The sequence below is a fragment of the Eptesicus fuscus genome, chromosome 7 (genome assembly GCF_027574615.1).
Source record: "Eptesicus fuscus isolate TK198812 chromosome 7, DD_ASM_mEF_20220401, whole genome shotgun sequence".
Classification (NCBI taxonomy): Eukaryota; Metazoa; Chordata; class Mammalia; order Chiroptera; family Vespertilionidae; genus Eptesicus; species Eptesicus fuscus.
The window spans coordinates 81903672-81927928 of record NC_072479.1 but is presented as its reverse complement, the minus strand read 5'-3'; the positions used below and the strand labels follow the sequence as shown (position 1 = coordinate 81927928).

Sequence of the window (24257 nt, the reverse complement as noted above, 5' to 3'; positions counted from 1 at the left end):
GAAAAGAAGACAGGAAAAAACACCTTGCAGTTTTGGAAAAACATAAAATGAAAAGAAATACTTAAATTCACTACCATAAAGATGCAAATAAGCATACAAAAGATAATATAAAATAAAAGTGCTATTGAATGCTATCAAGCAGCAAAATGCACACAAAGATGTTAAAACCTGCCCAGCCGGCGTGGCTCAGTGGTTGAGCATTGACCTATGAACCAGGAGGTCACAGTTCCATTCCCGGTCAGAGCACATGCCTGGGTTTGGAGCCCAATCCCCTGTGTGGAGATTGCAGGAGGCAGCCTATCAATGATTGTTTCTCATCATTGATGTTTCTCCCTCTCTCTCTCTTTCCCTTCCTCTCTAACATCAATAAAAATATATTTCTTAAAAAAAAAGATGTTAAAACCTAGTATGTGGCCAGTGTTAACAAGTTAATGGGAGCAAAACTTCAAGTATAATAATTGAAAAATTAATCCAATATTGAACAAAATATAGTTTGTGAAAATTTATTTGTTAGCATTTACCAAATTACTATAACAGTTTGGCATTTCACCGTTTTAAACAGGAAAGAGAAAAGGGAGAGAAATAATCAAGTGAGTCAAATGATTTGGAACTTTAAGAAATATTGCCGAAAGAGATGGATTGTGAATGAGGAGAAAAGAGAACTGGATAAGGGGGCTGAAGAGCAACCAACAAGAGGTCGAAGTTGCTATTTGGAGATGGTGATTGGCAGCTGTTAAGAATTTCCACAGAGCGTGGCTAAGAAGAAACAAGCTTGTGTGCCTGGGGGACCTCAGCTGGATATCAGGAAGAATTGCTGACTGTAAATGTCAAGAGCTCTGGTTTTCAGGATCAAAGGGAGGCTTCTGGGATGTGCCTGTCCTTGGAGTATTTTTCAGCCTCAAGCAAGAGACTGTTTGGGTGGTTTTCTGTAGGCCTGTGGATAGACTGGATGGCCGGCTCAGACTCCGCAGGTCTCATGTTGCTGAGAGGCGTGTCGAACACAGCTGCTTTCACAGTGTCCTTGCCAGCTGCTGACTCCCAGCTCAGAGTCTGAAGGAACAACCAAGTCTTTCACTCTCTGTTCCTCCCTTGGACCAGTCCTTAGGAGTATTCTGTGGTTTTCAGCCCTTGAGCACTTAGGTGCTCTCCTTCTGAGCCAAGGGCCTCCTGGGAACAATGGAGCATCTGTGTGTTGACAGTAACAGCCTGTGAGCCAGAGACACTTGGCCAAGCTCTCCCTCCCACATGGCTGGATTGCACACCTCACCTGCAATAATCGGTGCTTAGTCAGCACTAGCCTGCCCCAGGGCCAAGTGCCCCCCTCCTCCTACCCCTTCCCCAACCTGTTACCTGATTTGAGTCTGAGCAATTTGGCCACATTTATACTAATCCTCACGCAGGATGGTCTCTACTTACCTCCTATCCCACCCACGGCGTGGCTCATAGCCTGACACTAAACAGTAGGCACCGAAGAGTGAGGTACCTACTGCTTAGTTGGGCAGCTGGGTATTTACAAAAGGTTTGCAAAGAGATGCCAATCTTTTCCTATAACATTATTGCCTTTTATTTATTATGCAGTTGTTGATTTACATGGGGAGTTGGGAACGCAAAACAAGCAAAGAGTTTTACTTGGTCTGTTTCTGCTGAGTTCAGAACCTTGGGAACATCATTTGACTTCTGGCAAAAAGACAGTTCCACAAAGGTGTGTAAAACCCTTTTGTTCTTGGGCCCTGTGTTAGAGAGCGGGACAGCTGCTAATGAGGAAAGTAGAGTTTCAACCCTTAGGTAACCCTTATAGAGAAGAAACTATGTTGTGTGTAGGTCATGTGCAGTGTCCAAATTCATTATTAAATGACAAATCAGGACAATTTCTTTTGAGCCATGTCTCTTCATGCCGGTATCACAGTATGTATTTCTCTTAAAGCCTCCACCCAGTGGTAACATAGTGGTACTACAGCGTTTGGGCCTACATGGTATGAATGCATAAGAGAAAATTGCATGGGTAGTGAGAGAGAATATAAGCAAATTAAAAGAAAGGACAAGGAGAATAAATGAGATTTTGAGGAACAAAATGGAGCTGTGTGTGTGTGTGTGTGGGGAGGTGGTAGGGGGGTGGTGACTTTGTTGTTTAGTGTCCCTGAGGTTTGAGTTGCCCCTCTTCATTCAGCATGAAGTAGATGCTTGGTGGTATGCAGAAGTATTGGGGAGAAATCAGAGTTCCACCTTTTGAGTCTTTTCTTCTGAGTCATGTTTTTCACTCTGAAAAATGCCAAGACACAATATTTAGATTTGGAGCCCACCCCCGGAAGTCCTAAATCTACCTGTAATTTTTGTCTAATGAACTCTCTATATGGAATTTGTTCACTATTGATATCATACACAGAATGGTGAAATCCAGAATTCGGCTCTTTTGAATAGGCAAGACCTTTCCCAAAATGCTTTTGTAGTTCTATCTCCATGACTATCTCCTAAAAAGTATCCCAACTCTGTCTACTGTGCCCTCATATACCTTTGCTCTTAATCAAATCCAGTGGAGCCCAAAGAGTTTTTATTCAATAGGAATAATAGAGACATAGAAAGGAAGAAAATTCAACTTGCCTTCCCTGTAGTCTCTCACTTACCAGCCTTTTCCCTTTTAAGAATCCATCACAAAAGTTTTGCACGCGCTCTATTGAAACTTCTGCCACGTTCAGTGTATCCCACTCCTCATCTAGAGTCCGGTAAATTGCCAAAGCGGGCAGTTCAGACTTCTTTAGTTTGAAAAAGGATATCACCTTCCCATTTTCCTTCACACCACTGTCCACCAGAATAAAAAGTATCTGCAGTTGGAGAAGTTTGAAAGGGAAAGATCTATCTGAGGTCCTGAGGAGAAAGAGGTACCTTGTAATTGTGGCAGTTTACTCTGATTGAATTTATGGTTTGTGCCACACAATTTACATCTCAATTGAATCAGGATGGCTTTGTTCTGGCTTTGCATTGCTTAGGTATTTTACCCCTTTGAGCAGGTTGATTCAATTTTAAGAACACAGCCTTTGAAGATACTTCAGTGATTAACTTTAGTGATTAAGTAGAGCCTAAAGATTAAAAGTGGAGAATAAATTTTAAATTTTGCTTCTGGTACTTTTTAGCTGTGTGACTCAGAGCACATTACTCGGCCTCTCTGAGAGTCAGTGCTCTCATGGGCAAAATGGGCTTTTGTTGGGGGAGATTAAATGAGAGGATGCATTAAGCATTTCCAGTACAGTTTTTGGCATATAGCAAGTGCTTGACAAATGTTAACTATTTTTTTTTTTATGATGAAATCAAACCCTCTACCTAAAGTAGAAATCTTTTAAATAATATTTTGGTTAGAGGATTATCTATCCTATCTAATAAAGAGGGAATATGCTAATTGACTGTCACACCCTCACAAAGCTGGAGGTGCCCACAGCCAATAAGGAGGGGATATGCTAATTGACTGCCACACCCTCAAAGATGGCAGCGCCCAGTCCCCTCAGCTCTGCCAGGGTGCCAGGAACGTGGCAAGACTGGGCCTGCCCCCAGGTAGGTCCGGCCGCTCTGCACGCCTTCCTTCAGAGTCCCCCAGTCCCCTCAGCCCCCAGCCGCCTAGGGCCAGCCCAAGGTGCAGGTAAGCCTCAGATGGTGGCTTCCCAGCCTCCCAGGGCCACCCGAGGCTCAGGTAATCAGGGCCAGTCTAGGCTTGTGCTGCTGACAGTGGCAGCAGCAGAGGTGTGATGGGGACATCACCTTCCCCTGATCACCGGGTCGCCTCCCACCCCTGAGGGCTCTCGGACTGTGAGAGGGGGCAGGCTGGGCTGAGGGAACCCCCCTCCAGTGCATGAATTTTCATGCACTGGTCATCTAGTCCTATATAATAAAAGAGAAACATGTAAATTGACCATACCTCCGCTATGCTCACCAGCCAATCAAGAGTGAGTATGCAAATTGACCTGACAAAGATGGTGGGTTACCCGGGAACATCCTTGGGACCCAGACCACTCTGAGCCTGTAGGCCCGCATGTAGGCCCTGAGTGGCTGGGGTCCCAGAATGCCCCTGGCCAGGAGTGGCCTACAGGCACTGGCGCCAAGCGGCCTGGGTCCTGGGATGAGTGGCTGGGGGTGCCAACTGGGCTGGGTCCTGGGACAAGCAGCCAGGGGCGCCAAGTGCAAGTGGCCGTGGGGTGCGAACTTCTGCGCCAAGCAGCCCGGGTCCATGCTCCCAGCCTGGCAGACACAGAGAATGCATGGCCGCCAGGCTTGGAGGTGTGCCCCCAGCGGCCGGGTACATACCCCCAGTCCAGTGGACATAATGCAGGGGATCCTCTGCACATGGGCTGAAGAGGAAACACCTTTTCTTTTCTTTTTTTAAAAAAATATATTTTATTGATTTTTTTACAGAGAAGAGGGGAGAAGGATAGATTGTCAGAAACATCGATGAGAGAGAAACATCGATCAGCTGCCTCCTGCACACTCCCCACTGGGGATGTGCCCCCAAACAAGGTACATGCCCTTAACAGGAATCAAACCTAGGACCCTTCAGTCTGCAGGCCGACGCTCTATCCACTGAGCCAAACCAGTTTGAGCATAAACACCTTTTCTGACCACTCATTGGCTAAGCTCCCTGTACACCTCCACTTTCAGTGTTCTTGGTAATTTGGGTAATAAGAATCTAAGAAGGTGATCTAGGGTTTTTCCACAACACTCCTGGAGAAAAAAATGAAGATCTGCTGCTGGAGAGGCTAAGAAATGTCATATCCTGCCCTAGCTGGTTTGGCTCAGTGGATAGAGCCTCGGCCTGCCGACCACAGCGTCTGGGTTCAATTCTGATCAAAGGCATGTACCTAGGTAATAGGCTCCTCCCTGGCCGGGGCCCAGGTCAGGGCTCATGCAGGAGGAAACCAATCAAAATGTCCCTCTCACACTGATGTTTCTATGTCTCTCCCCCTCTCTCTCTTCCACACTCCCTAAAAATCAATGGAAACATATCCTCAGGTGAGGATAAAAAAAAAGAAAGAAAGAAATGTCATATGCTATGAAAGACACATCTTGAAAATGCCTAAAGAAAGTTGTCATTTTTTCATGGTGAAGGGACTGGAGTCCATGTTGATGAAAACACCTTGGCAGCTGCTGGTGGCTGGCAGTGGCTGCAGCAGCAGGGTGATGGGGCTGGTGACTTCCCCTGATTAGCCTGGTTGCCTCCCGCAGAGGGAGGCCAGACTGTGGCTTAAGCCGTCAGTAGGACATCCCCTGAGGGCTCCCTGTCTGTGAGAGAGGGCAGGCTGGGCTGAAGAACCCCCCGCCCCTGTGCATGAGTTTCGTGCACCGGGCCCCTAGTATTCAATAACATTGAAAACTTAAACTCTTACAGAAACAACCACCAGAAGGTCAGCTTATTTAATTATCAGACAGTTCTTATCATTGAACAGGTCATGTAGTTCAATATAGTAACTTTGAAGGGGTTGAAGTTTTACTTTTAAGTGATATTAAATAGAATTGCACAGAGTAGGGAAGGGTAAAAAAATAAATATTTATTATCCATTAGGCACCAGGTACTGGACATTCATTAGGCACCTAGTATATGATAGGTATTTGATATGAGAAATAAATCCTGAGGTCTAAAAATGTAAGGGATTATGGCAAGGAGAAAAATATTGTAATAAATATGTGATTTTTATTTTTACTTCTCAATGTAGAAAAAAAGCAAAAGACTTTACCACTAATGGAAGATATAATTATACAGGTCTTAAATAGTACAAAATATAACATCTTTAATTTTAAATCAGAGTAATGTGATTTATTATGTCCCAGTTATTATTTTATCTCTTAACCATACTAGTTTTCCTTATTTATCTCACTTCCCTAACCCCATCTGCCTTTTTCTACTGTCCTGGTGCTGAGTTTTCAAAAGGATATCTCCCAAAGCAGACTTACCTTCCCCTGGAAGAGCTTAGCAGCCTTGTGGTATCTGTGCATGCTTTCTTCATATTCTGGGGAGGCCTTGTCCATCATCAGGAGAAGATGAATCTGAACCATGCTATTAAATAGACCAATCACAGTCTGGCAAATTGAAATGCATTATAGTAGAATGAAAGAGAGAGGGAGAAAGAAAAAACCATTACTGGCCACCCAAGGACTAGGCAAACTACAACATAAATGAGATTTGTTCATCCATAACACAAATGGTAACTAGCCTCTAAGATGCCTGTCAGTAAGGTTTACCCTCTGGTTCTCATGCAACTGTGCTGATCCCTTTCCCCTACACTGAGTGAGGCTGAGTGGAGTAACTAATGGCATGTTGCAGAAATGATGGAGTGTAACTTCCAATATTGTCATAAAAGACATCATAGTTTCTCCCTTGTTCTCTCTTCTATTACTCACTCTGGGGAAAACCAGCCCCAATATTGGAGAGATTCACAGGGCAAGGGACTGAGGCCTCCTATTAACAGCCAGCACTGATTTGCCAGTCTTGTGATTGAACCATCTTGAAAGCAGATCCTCTAGCCCCAGTCACACCTTCAGATGACATTGCGTCCCTGATCAATGATTATAACTGCACAAGACGCCCAGATCAAAAGCACTTAGTTTAGCAACTCCCAGACTGTTGACCCACAGAAACTGTGTGTAATAAATTTTTACTGGTTTAAGCTGCCAAGTTTTGGGATAATCTATTATGTATCAACTAGAGGCCTGGTGCATGAAATTCGTGCATGGGGGAGGTGTCCCTCAGCCCAGCCGGCACCCTCTCCAATCTGGGACCCGTTGAGGAATGTCCCACTGCCCATTTAGGTGGGATCAGGCCTAAACGGGCGGTCGGACATCCCTCTCACAATCCAGGACTGCTGGCTCCCAACTGCTCCCATGCCTCTGCCTGATTGCCCCTAACTGCTTCTACCTGCCAGCCTGATCACCCCCTAACCACTCCCCTGCCAGCCTGATCGATGCCTAACTGCTCCCTGGCCAGCCCGATTGCCCCTAACTGCCCTCCCCGTGTTGGCCTGGTCACCCCTAACTGCCCTCTCCTGCCAGTCTGGTCACCCCTAACTGTCCTCCCCTGCAGGCCTGGTTGCCTCCAACTGCCCTCCCCTGCAGGCCTGGTCCTCCCCAACTGTCCTTCCCTGTAGGCCTGGTCCCCCCACAACTGCCCTCCCCTGCTGGCCTGGTCACCCTTAACTGGCCACAACTGCCCTCCCCTGTAGCCATCTTGTGGTGGCCATCTTGTTTCCACATGGGGGCAGCCATCTTTGACCACATGGGAGTGGCCATCTTGTGTCTTGGAGTGACGGTCAATTTGCATATTACTCTTTTATTAGATAGGCTAGACAACAAATATACCATGTACTATACTTGTCACTTTGATTACATATTAGTAGTGCATTCTTTTGAGTGCCTATTATTTGCTGGGCACTGTTTTCAGGTTTCTACATATAACAACTTATTTAATCCTCTAAGTCCCAGTTTCATAAATGAGAAAATTGAAGCAAAAACTCTCCCAAAGTCACATAAAGTGGACTGGGATTAATACCAAGCCGTCTGACTCTAGAGTCTGTGCTCTTAACCATCAGGATGTACTACCTTATACACAGCTGATTACAAAACCCCAATCTGAACCAGTTCAACCCTCAGTGTGATTGAATCAGTCTACTTTGGGTCAGCAATACAATGAGCTTTTCAGGAGATCAGAGGTGTTGGCCCCTTTTGGCTGACTCACCAGGAAGCTGTCAGTGATGAAGGGGGTGAGATAGCCCTGAGCCAGAGTGAGGAGAGGAGTGGGTGAAACCAGGGCACTGCCTCCCTTCATTTCACTTTCCTAAAATAGTGCTACAGGTGTCTTTATTTTTAAATGAATCCCATTCCTTTCCACCACTTCCTTTAAAATACAGACAGCATTGCTGTAAGACCAGCATGTACACAGGAAGAGAGAGTATGGGGGTTAATGAACCACTGGGCAGAATCCCAGGATGGTGGGAGGGGGAGCAATTAGGTAGGATCTTTCTGGAAGCTGTACATTGCTCCATAGAGATTCTCTAGCTCTCTTGGACAACATGTAGACAAAGGAGGCCCAATTAGTTCTTTGCCCCAAATTTCTCCTTATAGTTTAAAACCAGTTCTTAGATTTTAAATTGGGGAGACTTGGTGTTAAAGAATTGTCTTTCGTTTGATTAGATTCTGCTATTTAAATTTAGAGCATGCATCTACCCTCCTAGAGCATACATAGAGGATGATTCTTGGGAAGAGTCAAGAAATCAAAACTAAGGAGTTAAAAGGTACCGTTGTCTTAGCAGAAGGGTTGGACATATCAGAAGTGATTAGTTTAATTCTAATAGACACAACCCGGTTTTTCACTTTGAAGCCAAGGATTGAGTATGTGTAATTAAAAGTGCATGGCAGGCCAGACACATGGCTGTGAGTTTCTGTCCAGTTGTACTGATGCAAACCTCTGCACTGAAAACAGCTAAGAAATAGCTATGTAGTATGGGCAGGTCTCTAAGTGAGAAAAGTACTACTTTTGGGAAATGAAGACATTACAATAAAAGTTAAACTTGCTTCTCTAAAGAAATTCTTATTTAATATCTTCTTGATGTGGATTGCCTTCACTACTAATGCAAAAATTAGAAAGAAAAAAAAGGTATTATTCTCTAAGATAAGAGATGGACTGGGCATAAGAACTCAGGAAGGCTAGTGTTTGCCCCTGCCTTAGTTAGCCTGCAGAACTCCAGGACCCTGAGCCCATAAACTCAGGGACCATAAAATCAAATTTTCTGGTTCCACTTGCACTCTTGGAATCTCTGTAGACACAATGGTGAGAATGACAATGGTCTAGGACAGTGGTCAGCAAACTGCGGCTCGCGAGCCACATGTGGCTCTTTGGCCCCTTGAGTGTGGCTCTTCCACAAAATACCACGGCCTGGGCGAGTCTATTTTGAAGAAGTGGCATTAGAAGAAGTTTAAGTTTAAAAAATTTGGCTCTCAAAAGAAATTTCAATCGTTGTACTGTTGATATTTGGCTCTGTTGACTAATGAGTTTGCCGACCACTGGTCTAGGAGAAAAACGCCCTTTTAATTATTGCTGCCAACACTCCCTGGGTGCATGTGTTTGAAATCTTAGCAAAAGTGGAAATGGAGTCACCACTCCACGGAGACAAACATGGTGTGAGAGGGGGGCAGGAATTGAGTCAACAGGAAAAGGGGTGTTTTCCATTGAAGGTTGTGTAGAGCAATGGAAAAACCACAGGAATCAGTCAGACAGACGAGTCATGAGAAAAGAAGGGGCAGGTGCAGAGGGCTGTCTCTGAAGCTCAAATTGCTAGGCATATGGCTTTGAGGAAATTACTTCACTTTTCTGAACTCCCATTTCCTATCCTGTAAAATGGAAATGGACAATGTGAACTATGCATCATGAATTACAGTTTCTGCCTTTAATTATGCCTTTCCTACTTACTATGTAATCTTGAATAAGTCAGTTGGATTTTGAATGTTCTGCTCTATAAAATGGGCATAATAATTCCCTCTCTTCTACCTCAAAAAAATCAATGTAAGGATCAAATGAGAATATGGTGGGAAAGGGCATTGTAAGTTCTAAAAATCATGACATGCACATAAAATACTGTTACTAGAGAATGCACAGCAATTCTGAGCTGATGTAGATCACTAGAAACTAATACTCCATCACTCCATGATCTCTGTCAGGGAAAATAAAAGTCAGGTCATATAAAGTAATTCTATAAGCTGTAGAGTGTTAGAAGGCCAGCCAGAAGATAATCAGGACAGGTTGACCAACACCTCTACCCAGGCTCTATACAGCATGCAACACTAAGAGAAAACAAACCTAGAAAGAAAGCTGAGCCACCATGAGGACCTAGGTAGCCTCAAACCCATGAGGTTCTGGGTTCATGCAGGTGGTGCCAGACCTGGAACTGTTAATTACTGGCCCACCAGGAGGTAGGCGCAAAAAATGGGAAGAAGTGCATAAAAACTTTTATAAAAATTTTATATAACTGTGGCATCCAAATATGTGACCAATAGGCTTTATTTTAAAAGTTTTTTTGCCTATTAATTTATTTTATTGCATTTTACAAAAGTATTGGTTCCTGATGTGGTAGAGAAAAAAATTAGACCTTCAGCACAGATTGCAATCTTGTTTGGGGAGTGTGGTCTAGAGTGTTGCTGGGATCAGAGTTGCCTTCATGGAACACTCTCAGGCAAAATTCAGAGGTTTTTGAATCAGTCATCTTAACTTTGCATTGTGGCTCTCTTCCTTCCTAATCATGTGATAGGTCATTTAACTTCCCTGCTTCTTTCTTGAAAAGGGTCAAGGCTCTCAACCTGAAAGGTATAGTAAGGATGATAACATAAACAACTAGGTGTTCAAGGAATTGCAGCTATTACTGGTCAAAGGATCAGAACTCCTGAAAGAAAAGATCTCTGCTACGAAGACAAGTCCACCCCACTCTCTACCCCCTCCTCCCCCCCCCCCCCCCCCCCCCCACACACAGGGACCTTAGGACTATTGTTTACCACAGGGTTGTACTCTGTCACAAAATGGAGACTGTTGATCTCAATGAAACGGCTTAATCTGGTGTCATCAATGCTTTCAATGTCTTCACTCTCTAAATTCAGTTGTTCATTATCCACCTGCATAGCACAGAAATAATAATTGTCACTGTTCTGTCTTTATTCGTTCATTGACAAATGTTTCTGGAATATCTACCACGTGGCAGGCACTGACACAGCTCCAAAACCAGAAAGGTAAACAGGAAATGTTCCCTGCCCTTGAAGAACACCCTGTCCTGTGGGATACACAGTGAACAGACATGTCCCACAGAAGGTAGCAAGTGTCATCACAGGGGAATCACAGGCCCATATGTCATCTGAGGAAGAGCAGAAACGCTTTCAGGCTGAGGCAGCTCCCTTAGAAGGCATCCATAAATGTTACATATAGATTATCTTATCATTCAGTTCAAAATGTTTTCAAATTTCTGTTCTTATTTCTTCTCTAAACTATTGGTTATTTAGAAGTGTATTTTGTAATTTGAAAGTAAGATTTTCTGGTTGTTTATTTGTTATTAATTTCTAGCTTAAGATTTACATTTTATATCTTTTGTCAACTTTTCCATATATTATATATGTCCTTAAATTTGTGTATATTCTATAGTTTTTGGGTGTACTATTCTGTATATGCACCTGTGGTCACATGGTTAATTGTTTAGTTCAAGTTATCTCTATTCTTATTGATTTTTAAAAACCAATTTATTCTATCAGAAAGGAATGTTAAAATCTTCCACTATGATTATAGATTTAACCATTTTCCTTACAATTCTGCCAGTTATTCTGTCTGTATATTCTCAGGTGATGCATTAGATTAATGCAAATTTAGAATTCTTAAATTTTCTGGGTAAGTTGAAACTTTATCATTATGAAGGTCATTCTTTATCTCTAAGGATGCTTGTCTCAATGGCTACTTTGTCTAATATTAATATACTTATTCCACCTTTCTTTTGGAAATGTTTGCATGGTATATTTCTATCTTCTTTATATTTTACTAATATTACTGTGTCATTATGTTTAAAAATAATGTATCCCTTATAAAAAGCACAGTTATATTTTAAAATCCAGTCTGTATTTAATTGGATTATTTTTGTAATGTAATTACTATATTTAATTAAATATTCATTTTCCATTGGCTCTCCCAGTTCCAAATTCATTTGATTCATTTCTGGCTTATTTTGAATTGGTTGAGTGCTTTGTATTATTCCTTCTTTCCCTTTTTTGGGTTTGGAAATTACACAAGCTTTAATTATTCTTTTAGGGATTACCAGCTTGCATTCTACAATATGCATTCTTTACTTACCTGAACCTAATATTAATTGGAAATTTTACCTTCTTCTTGGACAATGTACATTAGAACATTTTAGCACAGTTTATCTCTTTCCAACTCCACTCCAGTTGTGTTTTAATTTTAAATCTCACAAGACATTATCATCATTGTTATATAGTCAACATACATTTACATTCATGAATGTATTTACATTTTGCTTCTTTTCATTTCTTCCTGCATTTTTGAACTTTGCTTCTATTTAGAATTTTTCCCCTCTGCCTAGAACACATTTTGATATTTACTTTAGCATGAAATAGTTCTGTTGGGTGACATAGTCTCTCAGTTTTGGTTGTTTCAAATATCTTTAATTCACTTTTATTTTATTTTATTTTTTAAATTTTTTTTATTGATTAAGGTGTTACATATGTTTCCTTATTCCCCCATTACCCTCCCTATGCCCCCCTCCCCACTCATGCCCTCACTCCCCTGTTGTCTGTGTCCATTGGTTAGGCTTATATGCATGCATACAAGTCCTTTGGTTGATCTCTCTCCCTTACCCCTACCCTCCCTATTTTTGAAAGCTATTTTAGCTGGGGGTAGAATTCTAAGTTGACAATTTTCCTTCAGTTTTTTGCAAGTTATAGTTCTTTATATTCTGCATCCCACTCTTTCTTTTTGAGAAGTCATCTGTGAACCATAATATTATTCCTTTGAGATTACTTTGAAGATAATTTCTTTTCTCTGATTTAAGATCTTTCTTTTTTTTCTTTGAGTATCAGCCATTATTTATGGTATCGCTAAGAGAAGATTAGCCATACCATATATACTATATGTATGTCTGCAAGTGTATGTATATTTTTGTATTCATATTTGATAATCTTAATCTAATTTCAGGAATTGAGATAACTTGGATCTGTGCTGCACCCCTTGGTTCATCATTGTCTTCAGGGTATTTTTCTTTAGCATCTAAGTGGAGCAAAGGGTATTTTACTAGATTTACCTCCTACTTCCTCTTCTGTGCTCTGGACTTCAACATTTACTTTTAGGGCTCTTTGAGGGTCTCAAAAATGCTAATAAAGCTCTAAGTCTCTTGGCTGCTTCTTTTAGAACTTGCAAAAGACTCCCAGATGAAAAGCACCCCAAATATAGGATTTACCTCTTGAGTTTCCATCTTCTAGATCTTAGTCTAAACATTTTCCCCTCTCTTATAAGTACCTCGCGCTAACCGATTGCGCCACTGGAGCTCCTCCCCTCTCTTGATAATTCTTTAAAGCCCTCATTTTCTGCCCCAGCTTTTTAAAAAAATTGCCTTTGGTGGAAGAGATTGTCTAGTTACTGGATCTATTATCCCAGATTTGGTAGAGGGATTGTCTAGTTACCTGATCTAGTATCCCAGATTTACATTTTAGAACTACCTTGACACCATACTCAGATATATAAAAAGATGGAGCTTTATATGGCCAATCATTGTTCACAGATTTTCTCATTCATCTCCCCCAGTCTATTCATGCACATAAAAACACAAGGTAATGCTTCCATCATCCATAGCAACTATGTCTACAAATAAAAATAATCAGGGCTAGGTCCTGAATAATTCTGTTTCCTAAAACAGTTTGGGCCACTTTTGAGATCCTTGGGCTATTACCAACCCTTGGAATCTCTTTAACTTCTTTCCCTTACATCTATTATCTTACATAGGTTCTACCCAATCAGATCTTGCCAAGGATCAGAATCATCCTTTACCTCAAACTATGTTCTCCCAGTCTATCCAGCAAAGCCAAAGGTAAGTATCATTTTAGTTTATGAATGCGGGAATTCAAGCAAAGGTAAATTAAAGTCACTGAGCAGTAAGTGTCCAAGTTTGTTCTTTATTGTCATCCCTATGATGACTCCATTGTTTGTTTTTTAACTTCTTTTGTTCAAGCTGTTTTCCCACTGAGTTAGTTAAAAGCAATATGGACCTCCAAAAAGCTCAATGCACTCTTTATGGTCAATTTTATGAATTCTTGGAATATCTGGTCATTCTTTTATAATCTATTTGTTTACAAATTATTTGTTGAACGCCTTGTGTATGTTAGGCACTGAGGCACAGACATGCTGACATTCACTCAAATAGCAATTTAATCACTTAATTTATGAGGGGTGTAAGAGATCTTTCCTTCCTACGTTTGCAACGGTTTTTTCCAGTTTCTTCATATTTTATTTAATTTTTATTCTATTTATTTAAACTAGAAAGGTCCAAAACCAGTTTAAATGCTGCTTTTTAATCACTTTATTTTACTGCTTTAATCACTTTATTTTACTGATTTTAGGAGGGGACTGTTTACACAGCTTCAGTTTATCAAATAAATGCTGAGGTGCAGAAAATGTATTTCAAAACAGAAATTTGAAAAACAAACAAACATCAAAACCAAGGGTATTTGAATTGTTTTAAAATCCATAAAGTTCTAAGTAGAAAGCTTTGGGCAGAAATATACAAGGAAGAGAAAAAGTCTTCTTAGGTGGAGTCCTTGCCCGCCCTACTACCATTCTCCTCCCCAAGCCAGTAAGAGTGAGGAGCGAAATTAAATGAGCACATAGATCTTTGCTGCTTAAGGCTGGGTTTGCCAGCTGGCATGTCTTTCCTACTTAAGTGTTTGCTAATTACAAACATCAAAATCATCATCATTATTATAATCAGGGCCTTTTTACTACTTAATATGTCTAAATACTTCCTGACTATTTTTTCTAGGAACTTGGAGATCTGGTGCCTGCACTTCAGCTGACACAGGCTGTGCTCTGGGCCAGGAGCCCCTCCCTCCGGCTCTCTCTTCCAGTCAGTCCCTCACATTTCCCAGAACAGGGAAAACAGGAAGCGCCAGTTACATTAGGTATTTCTGGACATCAGGAGCACAGTATATTGGAGGTAGAAGATATTAAATGATAACATTCTCTAAGAAGCAAAGAGCTTTAATACAAACCACACTCCTGAAGTCTATCCAGTTGGTAGCACTTCTTTTAAGGAAACATGCTTGATTATTTCATTATTTCTTAAACTAATAAACTCTGGAGCATTCATGTGTAGGGGTCTTGGAAACAACATTGGAACAGGAAATCTCCCTTCTGTAAAGGAATTATTTTCATAATGTTCTGGAAAGAAAAATCTGACCCTGGAAGAGTTGAAAAGAAAAGAAAAAACCTTTTATGTATTTTTCCAGTTTTTGGAAAGAATTTTACTGGAGATATCAAATTATTTTTCTCTCCAAGTAAAGAGACACCAGAAGAAAAACAGAAACAGTAAACCAGAAGGATTGCCACCTTAAAATATAATTTTGAGTTTTCCCCAAGAGTATTTGAAATGAATTACTTTATATTTTAGATACTGCTTATACTAGCATTATACCAATAGATTTAATCATTCCTTTTCTGTTAATTAGTATTTCAGCAATATTCCCTTCAATTGCTGTGCATTTCTCTAGTTAACAACCCAGTTTTTCATAAAATGCATTAAAGTCATCTTAGTTTATAGCACAGTTATAGTATTAAATATCTTGCATCACACTGAGAAGTCACTTGTTTAACTAATGCCCTCATGTCTTGGTTTCTTTTTATAAGCTGCTTAGCTTACATTATGTTGAATAAATATATTCTTTGGAAAAACATTTAATTATTTGGCATATATTACTTCTTGCATTAATTATCACTTTATTTTTATGTAGTGCTCCTTCTGATTATTTCGCAAGGTGCATTTCTTATCATAAGTATCCAACAAATAACTGTAAGGGGAATAACAGAATGCCTCTACTGTGTTTCCATTACTATCCCAATGGAGCATTCGGCTAATATGTTTTTAAAAAATAGAAGTGATGGAGAAAATCCAAAGCAGGTTAAATGTTCAAATAATATCTGAAATTCAGTCTTAGTACCAAGACTATGTCTTTGTGTGGACAACAATAAGTTCTGTTGGAGTGAAGGGGAAAATAAGACATTTGGGGGGCCAGCTATCTGAATCTGTGCTAGTAACCTGCCTTCTGACATACACTCTTGCTTGCCGATAAACTCCATTCTTATCAAACTCCATTCTTATCTGTGATGCCTGTCCTGCCTTGCAGAACCCGTTTCCTGGAAAACTCCCATTTTACAGAGACCATAAACCATGAACCATATACAATCCCCGGAGGGGCTGGTGCCAGTGCTGGCAGGCCTCTGGGCGTAATCCCACTTCTCCCATCCCAATTCATGGGGGAAGCCTGATCCATATTTTGGGGACAAAGGAATTAAGAGTAAAAGGGAAAGCTTCATCCACATTCATCCCTCAGAATTTGGAGACTGACTCCCCTGAGTCATGGCACTAATGCAATCTGCAATAAAGGCGACTTTTCTGCATATTCTCTGAGTGCCCGGCTGATTAATTCTCCTGCGCTGCCTGGTAGCTTATCTGTGTGGAGGTCCTGCAGTCACACTCACACAAGGCAAGCTGCCATACATCACTCACAGGCTATCATACAGGACTTGTTATTGTCCCATTTTACATAATTTTTTTCCTGATGATATTTATCTAATCAGCTCGCAATTTTTCTGGAAAGGGATGCATTCCATGAATATAGAGAGCATTTGCTGGTCTCTCATTTTTATGCGCCAATATTTCAAGCATCTGCTAATGTTAACCATTATAGTCTTATCATGTTTTCATTTATCACTGTTTTAATTTACCTCTACATATGTTCTTGCAGTTGAATAATAATATATACTAAATTCTAAAATCTTATTGACAAAATATGTAATGTCTAGATTAAATCTTGAGAAATAACCCTGGGGTTTGATAAGTAGTGCCAGCAGGACAGAGAAATGGTTTAGGAGAAAGTGGTTAAAAAAAACAGGCTTTTGAATGAGGTGAATCTAGGAGTAAAAACAACGGTGTTTGCCCTAGCCCAGTGGTTGGCAAACTCATTAGTCAACAGAGCCAAATGTCAACAGTACAGCGATTGAAATTTCTTTAGAGAGCTGAAAACCGACTTCTGTGCATGGGCCATGAAGTTTCAATCGCACTGTACGTGCGCTCCCACACGTGGTATTTTGTGGGCCAAAGAGCTGCATGTGGCTTGCGAGCCGCAGTTTGCCGACCACTGCCCTAGCCGGTTTTGCTCAGTCGATAGAGCATCAGCCTGCAGACTGAAGGGTCCCGGGTTCAATTCCCATCGAGGGCACATGTCCAGGTTGTGGGCTTGATCCTCAGTGGTGGGTATACAGGAGGCAGCTGATCAACGATTCCCTCTCATCATTGATGTTTCATTCTCTCTCTCCTTCACCCTTTCTCTCTGAAATCAATAAAAATAAACACAAAAGCAAAAGTTTTCTTTAGGAATAAGTGCTTTAGAAAGTCGCTGTAGTATCGTACAGAAGGTGTTCTTTAAAGACAGCAGCACAGAGTAGGAATCAGATATCTGTCGTGTTATAGTTGTGAGACTTTGGACAACGGAATCAACCTCATGGAACTTTAGTTTCCTTATTGATAATGCAAGGAGAACAGTAATTATTTCATTTAATTTTGTGAGAATTAAATGGTAGAACAATGGAAAATATCTAGCATAGTGCCTATCATAAATTAGGCACTGAAACAAACAAACAAACAATAAAAATGTAAATCTAAGGTAAAAGTAGGTACCAGAAAATTTGCAGCATTTCCTATTGTAAAGTAGATTAGTTTGGGTTGATACTCTCTCTCTCTCTTTTAAGGTATCTCAAACTCCTGAATAATAATTCTACTAAAATATGGACTCAACTTTGAAAGTATAAACTGAGAAAAAAATGTTTATCTAAAAGCTGGCATGGCACAAGTCGAACCTCTCCCAGACCGGCAAATGGAGCAGGGTAAGGACCAGTGTGTTTGTTTTTGGTATGGCACAAAGTAATCCTGTTCCCAGAGGTCTCAAGAGTTCATTCTGAGCAGGTCTGTCACTAGTGATAAACAAAATACATGCTAAACAAGAGGGAACAGCTCTGGGAAGTCATCATCAAGACTTTATAAGGAATGAATTGTAAGCAGAGTTAATTCATCCCGTAGAGGCCATAAAGCCTGTAGAGACATTGGAAGTAACAGCACTTGTTTTTCTTCCTCACATGTGCATCTTGGTAGCACTGACTTTAAAATCAGGCCTTCATAAGATCTAAAAATAGCAAACCGGCAACGAACTACGTTATGAAGCTGTCTTTGATTAGAATTTTCCTAGTGAAGGGTTACTATGAATGGTTCAACAAGAACATGAAAGGCATTAACCTAACCTTCCATCTCTTTCTTACCAAAGCTTTTCACAGAAGAGCTTGGTTTAATCTTTTTTTCACGATGGTGAAAATGCAAACCTACAACTGCTGTCCAGGTGGGAAGATGGCTGCTGAAGGTACTCATGCACCCACAGACATACTTTTGGAGGCCAGTTCGTTCCTCAAACACTTTGTGTCTTCTGGAGACTAGAAGTCATGGTTTCTGCCCTTGAGTAATGGGGGAAAGGATGAGACAGACACAGAAATATATGACCTGCACTACAAAGTGGTAAATGAAAATAGAGATATGCTAACATGGAGGGATAGTTAGGCCAATTTGGAGATTCCAGGGAGGCTTTCTGAAGGATAAGATGCCTGACTGATTCACTGGAATGTGAGAAGGAGTTAGCTGGGTAAGCCTAAGTGAAAGGGGGTGCTTGGGGGCAGTGGCCTTCTAGCCAGAGGAATAGCCATGTGAAACGATGAACTTGGATCATTATACTATGTACTAGTGGCCCAGTGCATGAAATTTGTGCACATTAAAAGGGAATTAATTAGAGGAAATATTTTAATATTGCTATTTGCCCTTTCTCTATAATAGAAGTGTCAGAGATGAAAGAAAATTAGTAAAATGTATATGAAAACCTCCCTCCTGTCAGAGTCTGGGGCACGCCGCAGGACCCAGAGTCAAGTCCCTGCCCACCTGAACATGCCTCGAAATCACGTGAGACCCAGACCTGGCTGGCCCCACCCCCATCAAGCCCTGCAGGGTGGGGGGGCACAGCCTCAGGTCCCCTGGCACAGCCTCAGGTCCCCCAGCCTGGCGCGAGGGCACGAGGACCATTTGCATATTAGCTCTTTATTATATAGGATAGTTGGGTGTTGAGAGGGTACAGCCCAAGGTAGGAATGTGTTAGAAAAGGGAATAGAGAAGCAGCTAGTGGCCATGTCATAAAAGACGAGATGTTTAAATATCTTGATTTTTACCTTGTAAGAAATGGGAAATATTAAAAAGTTTTAAAGAAAGGAGTGCCATGGTCAAATTTCCATTTTAAATTCATCATGGTGACACTAATCTAGAAATTACTTATGAAGTAGTAAGGGGAGATCGATTAAGAAGCTATGGAATTGTCTGTGCCAAAGGTGCTAAAAGTCTAAACAGAAGAAAGAAGTGGAAATAGGGAAAAAGAATATAGATTCAGTAAGAGAGGAGGCCCAATTTGAAAAAAATTAGAGATCAAATGAACATAGCCATTCAATACAAAAGTTTTAGAGGGAAGAACATGATTCAGCAGGTGCATATGGTAAATTCAGTTTTGAACACGTTGAGTCTGTAGTGCTTATGAGGGACTTCAACCAGCAAGCATTTGAATTACAACAGAGGTCCAGGCTAGAGATAAAACATTCCAAATCCTCAGCAAACACTTAATAGTCTAACATGAGAAAGAATTATATTACCTAAGGATTGCACATTCATTCATACACATATTTATTTACTTAATGAACACTTAATGAGCTCCTGATACACGGCAGGGAGCTCATTTAGGCTCTGTGGTTGAAGTAGTGCCCCACAAAGCTTGGATTCTATAACCTAGCATGGGAAGAGCATTGTGTCAGGCAGTAGTATGGATGGAGGAAGAGGAGGCCTCACGGAGACTAAGATAAGAAGAGGAGGACCAGGAGAAGTAGGCTCCTAGAAGTTAAGGAAAGAGAGATTAAAGAGAAAAAAAGTGGTCAACATGTCACACATGGCAATGATGTTGAGGACAATAAGACCTAAAAAGTGTTCATTGGATTTGGAAATACGGAAACGTGCTGACGAAAGCAGTTTTAATGGAGTGCAGGGTATAAACTAGACAGCAGTGTATTTAAGAGCTTAAAGAAAGTTGGAGATAGTGAATATTAACTGCATGTAAGGAGGTTTGGATGAGAAGCGAAAGAGATAGATAGGATGGAGGTGAGAAGGGGAAGGAAATCTTGAAACTATCTTTTGCCCAATTTCTCATTTCCAGTGGATTCTGGTCATCTCCACTTTGATACTCTGCCAATAATACAAACTCAACAACTAGCCACAACATCAGAAACCCCTATTTCTGAATAGGCCCTCACTATTCCTAGGTACCTTAACTTTAAGCTTGGCCTCCTTTGCCCTCCATCATTTTGATATCTCATCCTTGCAAGCCCTGCCTTTTCTTCACTTTCTAATGTGATTGCTCTACTACAGACCCTTAGTACATGATCTGTTTTGCCAGCCTAACAAAATTTCTCTCCACTCTTATTTTTTTGCCTGGAAATCCATCCTACCCATATGCCAAAATAACATTGCTCAAATACATTTCTGTTCATGTTACTCCCCTGATCTAAAAGCCTTAGTGCCTTTTCTGTGCCAACCAAATTAAGTGAAAACACGTCAAGCTTGTATTCAAATTTCTCCACAATATGATTCCAATCAAGCTTCTTTGTCTTATATTCATTTCCCCAAAACATGCACCCTGAGATCCAATCAAATTGGCCTGATCATTGTTTTCTAAGTTACATTTTTGTTCCCACTTTGGCCATGAATTCTCTTCCACCTTGTCCAAATTTTACCTATCTGTTAAATCCCAGTTCAGTTTTCTTTGTTATAATTTTTTGATCAGAATACCTACACTGCTTTTATCCTTTGAACCCTTATAATACTTTATCTCTATGATGCTCTTTGTATTGTAGATACTTGTGTATTATGTTTACAATCTATTATATTTTAAGTTCTATGAGAGAAGAGAATACAGTTAATTTGCTTTCATTGTTAATATCTTGCATAAGACATGCAGTAGCTGTTTGATACATTTTTACAAATGTAAGTTAACTCCCCAAAATATAAAAGTATACATTTTAGAGCTCAAAATGATCTTAGAGGTGATATGGTTGAACCATTTTATCTTATAGAGATGAAAGAATTAGGGCTAAGAAATGTTAAGTGACCTGTCTGAGTCACATGACTGGTCAGCAACAAATCTCATCTCCTGACTCTCAGTCCAGACCTCTTTCCATTTCACGACAGCATCTGTTTGGGAAGCTTGAGTTGAGCCATCATCCTTGTCACCATTGTCCCTGACACTGGCATTCATCATTAGTGTTAATGACATAGACTTCTTTCTAGTCTCACAAGTTCGTGAGTTTACAACCTAAGGTAAGTAAAAACCCAGAGAAGGCGTGAGCCACCCACCCAACTTACCAGACGGAAGAGAGAAATGGTGTTCTCGGTGATGTTGTAGTGGGCCAGAACCTCGGAATCGGTGCTGATTCCAAATGACACGTCTTGGAATTTTTGCACCACACCATGGAATACGGGCACCGCTGGTATTTCTAAATCCTAAAAGCAAGGAGAAATGACAGAGGTCATTTTGGAGGAGAGAGAGATGGAAACAGAACATGAAACTGAAATGTGCTTATCGTACCAGAAATCAGAGACTTGACTTAGAGTCTGAGCTTAGTGGGTTAACTGATAACTATAAAATTGTGGCTAAGCCTGGGACTCCTGCTTGGTCTGACCATAGAACTTGCAGTTTATTAGTAGCTGAGAGGGGCCCTCAAAATCACAGGGCCCTGCAAAAGTGGGCAGCATTGTCACGGATATACCTGCGAAGGCAAATGTTTTAGGAACAATTGGTGGAAGCAAAAAGAAATGCAAAAATAAGAAAGTGTTATGAAAAAGGGCCAAAAATAAAAAATAAATATGGAAGCTTAGAAATTTTGTTAACAAAGGTCTGTGCAGGGTGTGAAAGGATAGTCCTCCTTCTACTGTGTGCAAGCCCGAGGTATTGCCCATGAAAGATACTGTTTACGTGTTGCTCCAACTCCGGATCCCAGGCCTGGAGGAGGGGGCAGGGAAGCCACCTGTGTAGAGTCCAGTCTTACTATAGTAAGCTGACTGTCACAGGAACATTGCCCACAACAGCTCCAGGTAATAAACAGTGAACATATTCTTCCCTGACATCTCTCTGGTCTGAAGGAGATGGGCAAGAGTAAAGAAGAGGGCTAGCCTTGCATCCGGGGTCAAGCAGAGGGGGCTGGTAATCTGCTCATCCGAAAGGATGTGTGGTGTTCATTGAGGCTATGAACAATTGTTAATCTAGACTTCCCCTTAAAATGCAATTGCTCACAGATCAAATGACGGCATCTGGTGGCTGTTTAAGTTATTGCACACTCCTCCAGTTCCACTTTCTTGCCCCTCCCTGCATTTCTGAGGGTGGCTGCTTTTGCCTACAGCTCAGAGCTCTCATCACTGAAAAATGTGCTCCCTTCTTAGCATCGCCCTCCCCCGCCACCCCATACATCTCCTCACAGCTATTTCCAGCTGTGTACACAGAATCCACAGGGTGATGATGAGTTGGAATTAATGAGTGGAAACTGACAACAAGGTCTGCAATGAGAAAGAAGGGGGCTTGATCAGCTGTGAGAATCACCAGATGTTATCTCCAGGGAAAGATAAAAATACTGGAACGATGCTTTCTCATTTATGGCTGCTTTCATTAGCCAGGCAGCCAATCTGGAAGACCGAGGCTGACACCTTCAATGTATAAAATGTCAACCTTCTTCAACATTTCAGAACAAACAACGATATAGAAGAAGGAGGGACTACCTATTTGGTAAGGAGTTAGACGAAAGTCACTATTGACTCATGCATTGCCTGGATGGTAGAAGTCGGGTTGACTCTGCCCCTGACTCAGCAGTCAGATACTGACTTAGGTTTCAAAGCACCCATAGATGAGGAGACCCAGAGTCTCCTCAGCAGTCTCAGAACTTTTGAGAAAGACATAATTCAGAGACTGGAAATGCCTAAAAATGGAGAGTTCTTGAATGAAAAAGCTGAAAGCAAACTCTAAGCCCCTTGGCTTCTAAGGTAGTGCCGCCTGGCCAGCCGGTGGCGGTCATGGCTCCTTTGAGGCCCAGCATTCCTGCTTCTTTGGGGACATAACAAGCAGGGTATCTGACAAACCTGGAAGAAGCCTATGACAGCCACCTCAGCAGCAGCAATGAATTCCATGGCAGCTGGGACACCCGTGAGCCGCACCGGTTCCTGGGGGGCACTGGGACCATCTAGACATAGGAGAGAGAGAGAGAAGCAGAAGGTGTTAGGGTGATGACACCCTAAGAGAAGTAGCAGCTCTAAGTAATAGGGGCATCTAGACTGTTTCTCTCCACACCAAGGCAAGGAGCTCTAGGGGTGCAGTGATTATTCCAAAGCTTCATTTATTTTTCTTTTTTGCCAACATATGGAGGGTGACCCCACCTTGTGGCCATTCTCTGAAGGATAATGCCAGACTTCTCTCTTCACCAGGCAACACAGCCATTTCCTGGGGGAATATTCTAGGTTTGGAGGAAAAGTACTCAGAGTGTGACTCTGTTCCCTTTCCTTCCCCTAACAACACTTTTGCCCTATGGTCACCCAAGTGCCTTTTGCTTTTCTTTGTTTACCTGAGGATTCTTGACTTTTTGCAGCAACATCTGCGGACAGCTTGCACGTGAAGAGAAATAATAGAAACAGGCATCTGGATGGTGTCGCTTCCATTCCTCTTCTTCTGCTCCTGATCCAACCCCTGGACTTTGTGTTTTGGGACATGGTCTCAGGGCAGCCTACTCTGCAGGTCATGTGCTGTGGAGTTCTTAGAGCTTTGGGAACTTTGCAGCTGGCTCTAGGGGGACCTTCAACTTCTGAGATAAAAGACCAAGTTTAGTGACAGGGCCTCAGCACAAAACCAACCAGAAGAAAGTCAAGTCAATTCATTTAAATAAGAAAACAATGTTCTATGCCAGGTATTGACCTAAGCACTAGGGATACAAAGATAACTATGATCTGATTTAGCCTCTCCCAGCTTAGATTGTTAATGTGAGAAATGCACAGATAAACAGATCATTTAAATATAAAATGAAAAGTAAAAAAACAAACAAACTCATAGAGTGCTGTGAGAGGGCAGACGAAGGATATTTAAGACAGTGGTGGGGTTAGCAAAGGCTTTTTTCCCTGCAGGGGATGCCCAACCAGAGTCCTGAGTAAGTAATTTTGCCAGACAACAAAGATGGAACCCAAGTTTCATGTAATGAGACAAAGCCCAGTGATGCAAAGGTAATGTGAGAGAGAATTATTAGTGATTGAGTATTCCAAAGGGAAGGAAATGATCATTATGGGCAGAAAGGTATGCTGGGACCAGATCATAGA

At 41.4% G+C, this 24257-nt stretch overlaps 1 protein-coding gene across 2 annotated transcripts; it reads right to left on the bottom strand.

The window, feature by feature from the left end:
* Nucleotides 1–1546: 1546 nt before the first annotated feature.
* On the bottom strand, nucleotides 1547–24006 carry ERP27 (endoplasmic reticulum protein 27). Of its 2 annotated transcripts, XM_008140445.3 has the most exons (7): nucleotides 23516–24006; nucleotides 23037–23137; nucleotides 21273–21410; nucleotides 10516–10632; nucleotides 5932–6057; nucleotides 2622–2819; nucleotides 1547–2259 (listed from the first exon to the last, which is right to left on the bottom strand). In XM_008140445.3, the coding sequence occupies exons 1-7, from the start codon at nucleotides 23688–23690 to the stop codon at nucleotides 2212–2214; spliced, it is 903 nt and encodes a 300-aa protein (XP_008138667.3). In that variant the 5' UTR covers nucleotides 23691–24006; the 3' UTR covers nucleotides 1547–2211. The 2 variants fall into 2 exon arrangements, with proteins under 2 accessions (XP_008138667.3, XP_027999779.2); XM_028143978.2 differs by lacking the exon at nucleotides 1547–2259 and having other exon boundaries at nucleotides 2504–2819.
* Between the last annotated feature and the right edge of the window lie 251 nt (nucleotides 24007–24257).

Bases quoted from the DNA above. Each gene is read 5' to 3' on its own strand.
- ERP27 (XM_028143978.2), bottom strand. From the start codon at position 23,690: ATGACCTGCAGAGTAGGCTGCCCTGAGACCATGTCCCAAAACACAAAG. The intron at 10,633-21,272 runs GTAAGTTGGGTG...TGTGCTATGCAG, and splicing joins CCATTTCTCTCTTCCGTCTG to GTGGATAATGAACAACTGAA. The intron at 6,058-10,515 runs GTAAACAATAGT...TCAATTTGCCAG, and splicing joins TGACAGAGTACAACCCTGTG to ACTGTGATTGGTCTATTTAA.